Source organism: Myxine glutinosa, chromosome 3 (genome assembly GCF_964187855.1).
Source record: "Myxine glutinosa chromosome 3, kmMyxGlut1.1, whole genome shotgun sequence".
Taxonomy (NCBI): domain Eukaryota; kingdom Metazoa; phylum Chordata; class Myxini; order Myxiniformes; family Myxinidae; genus Myxine; species Myxine glutinosa.
In genome coordinates, this window is record NC_136263.1 from 16,962,506 (window position 1) to 16,973,776 (window position 11,271).

The 11,271-nt window shown below is 45.2% G+C and overlaps 1 protein-coding gene across 1 annotated transcript; it reads right to left on the minus strand.

Moving 5' to 3' along the window:
* Window positions 1-1,096: 1,096 nt before the first annotated feature.
* LOC137418038 (uncharacterized) lies at window positions 1,097-10,516 on the minus strand. The gene is made up of 3 exons (XM_068104016.2): window positions 9,983-10,516; window positions 9,715-9,896; window positions 1,097-1,648 (listed from the first exon to the last, which is right to left on the minus strand). The coding sequence occupies exons 1-3, from the start codon at window positions 10,329-10,331 to the stop codon at window positions 1,469-1,471; spliced, it is 711 nt and encodes a 236-aa protein (XP_067960117.1). The 5' UTR covers window positions 10,332-10,516; the 3' UTR covers window positions 1,097-1,468.
* Between the last annotated feature and the right edge of the window lie 755 nt (window positions 10,517-11,271).

An 11,271-nucleotide genomic window follows, 5' to 3' on the forward strand; every position in this document is an offset into this window, starting at 1 on the left:
ATACCTGTCAGCAATGGGAGCGGGTGAAATAGCCGAATCCACTAATTAGAAGGGGTGTCCGCATACTTTGGTCATGCAGCATATGTAAGTAATTACCCTGTGTGAAGGAAGTGAAAAGCTGGGTTAAGCATTTGGTTCTGTTCCGTTTGTGTGACTGCAAATGTCACTTCATGATCGAGGAACAGCTTAATTTCAATTGAGTCTTTATTTTGAACATGAATCGGACCAAGAATTGGAAAAGGAACTTGTAGTTTAACAGTACAGTACATTGGATCGGAATTTGACCCGATCGCGCATGAGCAGAGGAGTGAGATAATCGTTTTACTCCGTTTACCTGTCTGGCAGTCAAAAAAATTGAAAATCATTCCAAACAGGAAACTAACTGTGTTTAAGGACGTCATAAAGGACACAAACAACTGGCATGAATAACTAATGCAACGTGTTAGATAAGGTGGTGTAAGAGACACCGATTCAACAGCGGTAAATTTGGAGAGAAAAAATTCTACAACTCTTCAAATCCTTATTTTGTTTCAATTGAATAATTATATACTTGAACACTGCAGAACGCAAATCGCCTTTTTGGCACTTTCAAAAACTTTCCCTTTAGCAGTACTTGTACAAAATATTACCGTATTGGACGTCATCACGACCAATCAAATTTCCTGCTCGCAGACCCCGCCCATCGCCCATGGCCTTTTTTCTTCAGACAGCACGGAGTAAGGTGTTCTATTAACTCTCTAGTTGATTGTTGTATCGGAATCGGAAGTTGTAATGTTTCTTGATCTTATGATGTCGGAATACATGGAGCGAAGAAAAGGGGGCATGTCAAGGGTGCATGGGGTTTGTGGGGCGTGGTCAAATGGCACCGCATTTGCATACATAATTAATAAATTGACCCAAAGGTGGACTTACACCCTTTTTCATATGAAACATTTCATTCACCAATGGGGGTTATTGATGTACATTCCATCTTTTTTCGGTGCAACCTGTGTGCGTGTGGTGCAGATCTTGTTTTCTGATCAGATGACAGTCTTCAACAAGATCGTCCTCTTCAATGAGCCACAGATGTAACGATGCCACTTTTAAAAAAAGAATATGCAGGTAAAATGGTCTTTATTATGCTTTCCTTTAAAAATACAATTTTATTAAATAACAAAGAAGAAAATATAATATGTAATTAAATATATGAATGAAAGTTTCCTATTTGCACGAATCAGTGCACACCTGTTCACAAAACTGTGTTGAGCATTTTTTTTTTTAAACCTATTCATTATATTGTCATTCGGAAGTTGTAAAATCTCCACCACTTTTTCAATCAATGGCGTCAGGTGAAAAATTTCAATTTCATCCGACGCACTCCAACCTTTCCACCATTACCGGGCCTTCCACTCTTATGGAACTTTCCGCATTGTCCTTCTGGGACTTTCCAGTATCTGCATCGAGCAGACCCACCCCACATGCATTGATGTCATGCTCGGTCTTGTTGGCTTCGACAAGCGGGTACTGCGTTTTCCAACCCTTCTTTCCCTCCTGTGTGTCCTTTCTCCACTTGTTGTGGAGCTAGGCCCAGCCGGGCCAGACGGGCTTGCTGCTGTTCGAAGCTCTGCTTGCGCCATTTGATGCGGCGGTTCTGGAACCAAACCTTAACCTGATTCAGAAGAACACACAATTGGAACATCAGTGCATGTCGATATTAAATGAAGCTATGTGATTGTATACATATTACGTACGCAAATCGGCACAATCTTTAACCCTACCCACCCCTCTAAATATTTCATACACGCTTTTACCCATACTCCCCTTCATCTCAAATAACTTTTCCCTTTTTCCTCCTCATCCAACCCACGACACACCTATCTCCCACTTTATCTGCTTACATTAATTCCCTTTTATTAATTCATCACCCCGCCCCCTTGTTTGCTGATTCTTCTTCTTTTGTACCCAAGTCTGCTGGGCTGCATCATTGGCCATGGGGTGTATGGCTGTGCAGCTGATGCAGCGCCCCCTGTAGGTTAGGGCAGGGATTTGGAAAACGTTATTTCCTTGTTTCGTTCCTTGCAATATTTCATGTTAATTCGTTCGCTGCTTTGTGCTATTCCTTTTGTATTGTCAAGGCCTGATCGGCCTTTTTCAAGGCCTTACTCAGATAGAAATTGCGTCCTGCTTAGGCCTGGGTGTATTCCCTGGTGTCTTGTTTGCATTTCCTAAAGACTATCCTATCCTATTTCAATGTCCAATCCTCCTTTCAAAAATCTGAATAAACAAACAAACAAAACCTTTGTAGTTCACTTCATAACAATTCTCATTTCTATTGAATTTCCTTCTGCCCCTGGTTCTACATTCCCTCCTCCCCCTCCCCTCTTTTCTCCAAACTGGATCTACATTAAATATATAAATGCTTCTTCTTAAAAAAAAAAAAAAATTCTAAGATTGCATTTCAACCCTTGTATCTCTTTCACACATGATACACGTGTTCTTCTTCTTCATATGATATGTGTTCTCTATGTCCCGTATTTTTATTAGCCGCGTCGTAAGACGCTGGTCATAGAGTGCCCTCTGCTGTTGTTGTTGTTCTTCTTCTTGTTCTTCTTCTTCTTGTTCTTGCACAGAAGACAAAACCTCAAAGCTCCACCCATTCTGGGAACCATAGCTCCACCCATTGTGGGAGAGGCTTCATATAAACAAATATCCACCATTTTATTAACTCGCATAGGTTTGAGGCCTGTTTTGTAGGCCCGTGGTGTCTTCCTCTCTCACACAGTTTTATTTCAAATCAAATTCGATATATCATTTCATTTTTCACAGTCGCTAACATAGTTTTAGACTCGGTTGAAAAAAAACGGGAAGAAAATCCGATGAAAGTTGCCCTTTATAGAACGAAATGAATTCTCAAAGGCCTGTAACTTCAAGTCCATTGAGATATATTTTTTTTAAATCGCGGCATGGTCAGTCATACACCGCCCGAAATAAGAGATGGGAAAATGCCGAGATATATATATTTTGTTTAAATCGCGGCATGGTCAGTCATACACCGCCCAAAATAACAGACGGGAAAATGCCGAGATATATTTAAAATTCGTCCATTTGATGACAATCGTCACGATGAAATATTTAATTTATACGTCGTCACAATAATGTGGAAAGAGGAGCATAGCTTTGTTCACGTGTCGCCACACACGGGAAATTGCCGAGATATATTTTCACTTTGCACAAAAATAACATCAAGTAATCGAATCAATAGGAATGTCCTGTGCCTATAACATCGACGTTATAGGCACAGCTGCATCTAGGCATTGTGTAACATCGACGCGGCTTTTGTTTTAATTAAAACTTTTTGTACTTGTTCTTCTTCAAAATGATGATTTTTCTGATGTTTCTGTCTGACCTGCTCCTCATCCACAAACCTCCTTCCTCCCCCACCCCCTCACCATCACTCATACATGAGATGTTACATACAGATGTAATATCCCATGATCTTTATCTCCGTCTGTCAAAGTTGGGAATATGGAATCTGGAAAAGCATCCACCCACACCCACCCCCTCAAAGCTTCATGTCCCCCCTTTCTGCATTCATCCTCACCCCACCCTCTCAATGCTTTCCACTCACCCTACCCCCTAAATGTTTCCACCTCACCTCACCCTCTAAAACCTTCCCACACACCTCACACACTCAAACCTTCCCTCTCACCACATTCCTCCCAAACCTCACATTTCTCCCGCAAAGCCTCTCCCCCACCCCCAACCTGCACTATCCCACCCCCTCTATCTCTAACTGTGTGGACCTCAAACATCCGAAGTCTCCCCTCTAACCTTACAAATCTCTAAATCCAGGCCACTGCCAATAAACCAGACATCATCTGTTTAACAGAATCCTTCTTCACACAGGACACCCCTGACTCCATAGTGCCTCTCCCTGGCTATTGTCTCCTCCAATTTGATCGGCCTAAACCACGCCCAGCGGCGGAGTTGCTCTTTACATCAATAATTCAATTTCTCACTGCCTTTGTACACCTTTCCCACCTTACACCTCTCAACCCCTCGGAGTACCTCTGGTTGTGATTTTTCCTCTGCTCCCACCTTTTGTTCATCTGTGTGTTGTACCATCCACCTAACAGTGACAACTCCATCTACGTCTCTCTTAGACAATATGGACAAACTTTGAACCACTCATTCCAACTCTCTCTTCCTCATATGTGGTGATTTCAATCATAACCATGCAACGTGGCTGGGTGTGGGCACGTTTCTCACCAGCAATGATACTTCAGCAAAGGACTTCTGTGATTCCATGGGACTGATTGAATCTGCGAACTTTCCAACCCAGATTTCTCCAAATGGCAAATGCTCCCTTCTGGACTTGCTGATGACTAACTTTTCTGCAAATGTCTCCTTCTCTTCCTCTGCTCCCATTGGTTCATCTGGTCATATGCTTGTGAAAGTGAACATTTCGCTGAATATTCTCAGAGATCTGCCGCAATAACGGCAAGTCTGGCAGTTCACTCAAGCAGATTGACAGGGACTGCAAGCAGCCATCTCTCTTCAGGACTGGGCTCCCATATCAACTGCTCCTGACTCAGCCTGGGAATTCTTCCACAGAAACCTGCTCTCTCATTCACAGACTCTTTCCACCTAATCTTCAATTATCCTAACCTTCTTCCTGCCCATGGTACAGTGAATCCTGTGTTGAGGCAGTTGCGCTGAAACAACATGCCTTCTCTTCCTGGAAGGCTACTCCAAACGAAGGCAATCATAGATCATTCTAAAAAGCCAGCAACAAGTGAGTCCACTCTCAAGAGAGCCAGAAAACAACATCTGTCCAACCTCGAGAATGAACTTTAAAATTTGTCTCCCTGCTCTAAAACCTGGGGGCACTTTGTTAAGTCTGGCTCTGGAGTATGCGCCGCTTCCATCTCTTCCCTCTCTTCAAATGGAATCACAGCCGACTCCGCTCGTGAAAATGCCAATTGCCTCCATTTTGTGTTTGCTTCCAAATATTGTGTCCCCAATCCCTCACTATCGGTACCCATCCTTCCCTGGTATAGTCAACTGCTCCTGGACTGTCCTTTGCACCTGAAAAGGTGAAGAATGTTCTTTCAACCTTCGACTCTGACTCTGCTAATGGACCAGACGACATCAGCTCACGTGTCCTAAAATCCTGCTCTGCTTCTCTTGCACATATAAATTGAGTTTTTTTTGTCACTGCTCAACACATAATATCCCATAATGTCAAAGTATAATTTTTTTAGATGAATGTTTACAAAATAATTTAAAATGAAAAGCTGAAATGTCTTGAGTCATTAAGTATTCAACCCCTTTGTGATGACACTCCAAATTGAGCTCAGGTGCATTCAATTTCCTCTGATCATCCTTGAGATGTCTCTACAACTTGATTGGAGTCTACCTCTGGCCAATTCAATTGATTGGACATTATTTAGAAAGAAACACACTTCTATATAAGATCCCACAGTTGACAGTGCATGTTACAGCAGAAATTCTACCATGAAGTCCAAGGAATTGCCCGTAGAACTCCAAGATAGAATTGTGAGGTGGCATATATCTGGGGAAGGGTATAAAACAATTTCTGGAGTGTTGAAAGTTCCCAAGAGCAAAGTGAGCGCCATCATTAGGAAATGGAAGGAATATGGAACTATGCAGAATCTTCCTAGAGCTGGCCATCTGACCAAACTGAGCAACCAGGCAAGTAGGACCTTGGTCAGGGAGGTGATCAAGCACCCAATGACCACTCTGGCAGAACTACAGAGTTCCGTGGGTGAGATGAGAGAACCTGCCTGAAGGCCAACAGTCTCTGCAGCCCTTCAGAATTCTAAGCTTTATGGGAGAGTGGCCAGACGGAAGCCACTCCTGAGAAAAAGTCACATGACAGCACACATGGAGTTTGCAAAACGGCGCGTGAAAGACCCTGAGAGCACGATGCAAAAGATTCTGTTTTGTGATGAGATGAAGATTGTTCTCTTTGGCTTGAATGCAAAGCACTACATCTGGCAGAAACCGAACACAGCTCATCACCCATCTCACACCATACCTACCATGAAGCAAGATGGTGGCAGCATCATACTATGGGGATGCTTTTCAGCAGCAGTGACTAGGAGACTTGTAAGGATAAAGGGAACAATAATTTGAGCCAAATACAGGAAAATCCTTGAGGAGAACCTGCTTCAGAGTGAAAAAGAACCTAGACTGCGGTGAAGATTTACGTTCCAACAGGACAATGATGCCAAGCACCCAACCAAAGCAACACTGTAATGGTTTCAGAACTAGAAGGTGAAAGTCCTTGAGTGGCCTTGTCAAAGCCTATACCTGAATCCCATTGAGAATCTGTGGAAAGACTTGAAGATTGTTGTTCACTGACGCTCCCCAGTCAACTAGACAGAGCTTGAGCAAATCTGCAATGAAGAATGGGAGAAACTCCCCAAATCAAGATGTGCAAAGCTGATACAGACGTACCCAAGAAGACTTGAAGCTGTAATCCCTGCCAAAGGCGCTTCTACGAAGTATTGGATCAGAGGGTTGAATACTTATGTAAATTAGGGATTTCTGTATTTCATTTTTAGTTATTTTGTAAAAACATTATATTTTAAAAAAATTCCACTTTGACATTATGGGGTATTATGTGTAGGTCAGTGACAAGAAATCTCAATTTAATTTTTAATTTAAATCCATTTTAAATCCCGGCTATAACAGGATAAAATGTGAAAAAGTCAAGGGTGTGATTACTTTCTGAAGGCATTGGAAATTGTGCTTTTTATACAGTCTGGCATCCCGTCTTTCTCTCCAAACTGTTTGCCCTATGGCATCCAAGGCCAACTCCACACATGGCTCACTGAATCCCTCTACTCTCGTAACCAACATGTGGCACTCAACGGAATCTTTTAACCTCCTCTCCCTGTCAAGGCTGAAGTGCCCTGGGGCAGTGTTATTGGCCCAGTCCTATTCCTGAACTTCATAAATGATCTCTCTGACTCTCTGTAAAATGCTCTTTATCTATTTCCTGATGATGCGACCCTCTTCCATGACATCCCTAATCCTTCATACAGACGGGCTGCACCCTCTTCCCTCTCTTCAGACCATGACAAAATCACAGGCTAGTCCACATTTGGGCAAATCACATATCAAAGTTGGCCTCCAAAGCCAGCCTCCGACTGGGCATCCTCCATCGTACAAAGTCCATCCTTGATACACCTGAACTCCTATCCACTTACGAGGCCTTCGTCTGCAGCTTGATGGAGTAATGCCCTCCCCTCTGGGCCGGCTCCCCTGCCTCACATCTTGCTCAGCTTGATGCTGTGGAAACCAAGGCCTTTAACATCAATGGAATCTCCTGCAATGAAGGAGAGTCCATGGGCCTATCGCTTTCCCATCACAGACAAGTCGGTGGTGTCTTTGTATTCTACCGCCTCCTTTCTGATCTTGCACCCTCTACCCTTTCTGTGTCCCCCCACACCTCCCTCTTTCCCTCACAGGTTGATGCAGAGCTCACACGGTCCACCCTCAACTACCTCTGGTGAAACTACATAAATCCAGGATCACTGGTCCCCTCAACGCATTTTTCCTCTTTTTCCCACCTAGGGAATCCTTCCAATTATGCATTTTCCTTCCTTGGAGTTTCCTTCTGTACTCATCTTGTCCATCTCATACATGCGTGTTTTGCATCCTGCTTTTGTCTGCTATGTCCTGATACGTTCAGTGTACTAGCTCTTCCAAGAGCCTCGACTATGTATACAAAAAAAAAATGTTCAGCCTGGCAGAGATATGTACTCTACCGAGTTCCGTTCTAGTTATTCCATATGATTCCAGATTGACTCACAGATTAAAAAATCAATGGCGCATACCACTAGTAAGAAACATAGGGCAATACACCTGGCGCTCAGCTGGTAGAATAAACAGTATACTACACTGACTAAAGGTATTTTAAACCAATTTGAATGGTTGCTAGAAGACAGGGCAGCAAGTGGAATCATACTAACATAATCATAAGACTTTAAACAAATAAATAAAAAATACCTATTTTGGGGGGGCAACCCCTACCCCCACCCCCTCCCATCCTGTATACCTCCTCAGACCCCAATTTTTCTAATGCCTTGAACAAACATTGATACACCACAAGTGATGAAGGTTGTGGTGAAGTTTCATTGAAATTGTATATGTAGTTTCAGAGAAAAGAGCAAATACCTATTTTGGGGGGCAACCCCTCAGAAGAACCCTCAGGGCTCGATTTTTTTTTTTATGCAGTGAACAAACTTTGGTACATCACGGGTGATTAAGGGTGGTGAAGTTTCATCGAAATCGTGTGTGTAGTTTCAGAGAAAAAAGCAAATTCCTATTTTTGGGGGGTCAAACCTGGATGCACTTCGATCCCCCTGGTAGACCCCCTTAGACCCCAATTTTTTTAATGCCGTGAACAAACTTTACTCACAACACAACAAATATCGTTTGTGCCAAATTTGGTCGCAATCACATCAGCGGTTTCGGAGAAGAGGTTTCAAGTGTTTACGGACGGACTGATGGACTGATGGACGGACGAACTTCCGGACTCACGAACTTCGTTCCAGGTGAGCTAAAAAGTATAGTATGTGAGATATATGGAATCTAATCATCAGGTTTGTGGCCTAAGGGTATTTGAAAGAAACATGAGTGATGACTAATTCAAGTCGATAACATCTTTGCAAAACTGAAGAGTTCATAGAACACCTTACCCCACGCAGTCTTGAGAAAAAAAGGCATCGGAAGGTTCTTTTCAACTTGTGCTTTGCATTTCTGAGCCCGATGTATCTTTCATACGAGCTGCCATTTTGTCTGAATCTCGATATTCCCCAAACTCGGCAAATTTGAATGGTCGGGATCGTGTAAAATGCCGTAATATTTTGTGGGTCTGCAGAGTTGTAACAGGTGACTTTCCGGGGTTGACGTCATGCTTGGGCGGAAGGCCTAGTGGTTGGTGTGTTGTCTTGGGAGTTGTATCTGTGGAAGTCGGTTGGTCATACAAACCTTGAATAAATGGTGACAGAACTTGATGGAGACTCCTTATTTACCCAGCTGGCAACTCTGCACGGGCTGAAACCCCTATAGTTCTACTGGGGAGGAGTGGGATGGGGTTCAGGAGTGGGATGGTCTTAGTCTGGCGAAAACCCCCTTCTCTCTCTGTCTCTCTCTATATAAATGTTTACTCTGTAGCGCCACTCCTGGTGTGGAAGGGTATTACAAGCGATCATAAAAAACCCAATTATCTGTTTTAAAAAACATCACATCATGGAAGTGGAAGGATAACCCCATTTGAAAGGACATGTTCTTCACTGGTCATTGAAATTTATGCCAAGACAAGGATTTACTGGTCACCTCTTGTAGAGTCCGAGAAGGTGGTATGGAGGTGGCACACTTACCTATGAGCTGTTTAGCCTGGGTTCGATTGTCGACGCGACTATGCACTATCGGATGCAGGACATTGCACGTTGAAACATTAAGCCTGATGGTGGTGAGGAGTTGGGGTGTGTTGTTGTGAACAAATGCATATTATACATATTGATGCACGGCCATGCCTGTGAAACACCAGGATGGAAGTTTATAGCTGGGCTGGGATTCAAACCCAGGCTCCACAGCTCAAACGCGAGTGTGCACGTAATCTTGGGTCCCCTGCCAGCCAGGACACGCTAATGTGGAATTACTTTGTGTGCAAAATGTGGTGCTGGAAGGTACACACACCTGTGCCTCAGTGAGTCGGAGAGAGGAGGCCAGAAAGTAGCGTTCGTTGCCCACCATGTACTGCTGCCTGGCAAACTCCCGCTCCAGGCGCTCCAGCTGCGCTGCCGTAAAGATGGTCCGAAGCCGCTTCGTCTTCCCAACTCTACCGCTGGAAGCCGCCCCGCAGATCTGTCCGCTCCGTCCTGTACCCCAAGCACGTGATCGACAGCACTAAACAACAAGAAACGAATAAACCGATTTGCCGGAAACATTCGCGGCCGGCTTTCACCTGTTGCACGGAACTCCGGTTCCAGGGGGCATGCGCTGCAGGTGAGCGTCGCTGCACACAGGAGTGCGGGTCTGCGGGTGGTCCCGGCCGGACAACGCGACCTCGTGGCACCGCCGAGAGCCTGGACTGGCGTACACGGGCAACAGGGTGCGACCACCCAAGGTCGAGTCGCAGAGCTGGACAAGATCGAGTCAATGGTGAAGGAAGGCTTCTTGATGGCTGTGATGCTCCCGAAAGGTAGAGGAGTCTGCTGCGGCGGAGACCCCAGCGCAGGGGCTGCAGGGAACGCGAGCAGTGCAGGGTAATAGCAAGCACTGAGCAGCGGTGTCCGGACCGAAGGGCTGTCCATGTCCGAAGATACCTCCAGAACCCTTGTCTTTTAAACCCGAATCGAACAATCAGCGAAGTACCTTCTGCGTCGCTGTCACTTCCTATGAACACTTAGAGAGATTCCTGAAACCTCATCGGTGCGTCCTTCCTTCCTCTAGTCTTTTCCCTGTCTGCCTGGTCTACCCCCCGGTCACTCTTCCTTTATATAGCGGCCTCACCGCTGTGAAGTGCAAATTCTGAAGCACGATGAGCCCACGTAATGGAGAAGAGGTGGGGATGAAGGGATTAGGCAAAGGGCAAAGGGGGCGCTACCGACCAGTAGGGATAACGCCGATGGTCGTCCAAGTCCCCTTATCGAGGCCGTGGAAATAGACAAATCAGGCGAATGCGTTTTTGTCCTTCATTTCCCAGTGAGTCGCAGCAAAGGCTGGACCAGGATATTCTCAACGTGATGAGGGACATGAAACAGATTCAAATGAAAATAACGACTCAGATACTCCGATTGGTAGAAATGGTCGATTTTGCATCCAATTTCAAATCAATTTCTCCTCCTAATGATGGTTTCTCCCCCCAACAATGGTTTCTCCCCCCAACGATGGTTCTCCGCTCAACGATGGTTCTTCCCCCAATGATGGTTTCTCCCCCCCAACGATGCTTCCTCCCTCCCCACAATGATAAGTTCTCTCCCCAACGATGGTTTCTCCCCCCCCCCCCCACCCAACCATGGTTTCTCCCCCCCCCCCCCCCCACCCAACCATGGTTTCTCCCCCCAACGATGCTTCCTCCCTCCCCACAATGATAAGTTCTCTCCCCAACGATGGTTTCTCCCCTCCCCCCCCACCCAACCATGGTTTCTCCCCCCCCCCCCACCCAACCATGGTTTCTCCCCCCCCCCCCACCCAACCATGGTTTCTCCCCCCCCCCCCCCACCCAACCATGGTTTCTCCCCCCCCCCCACC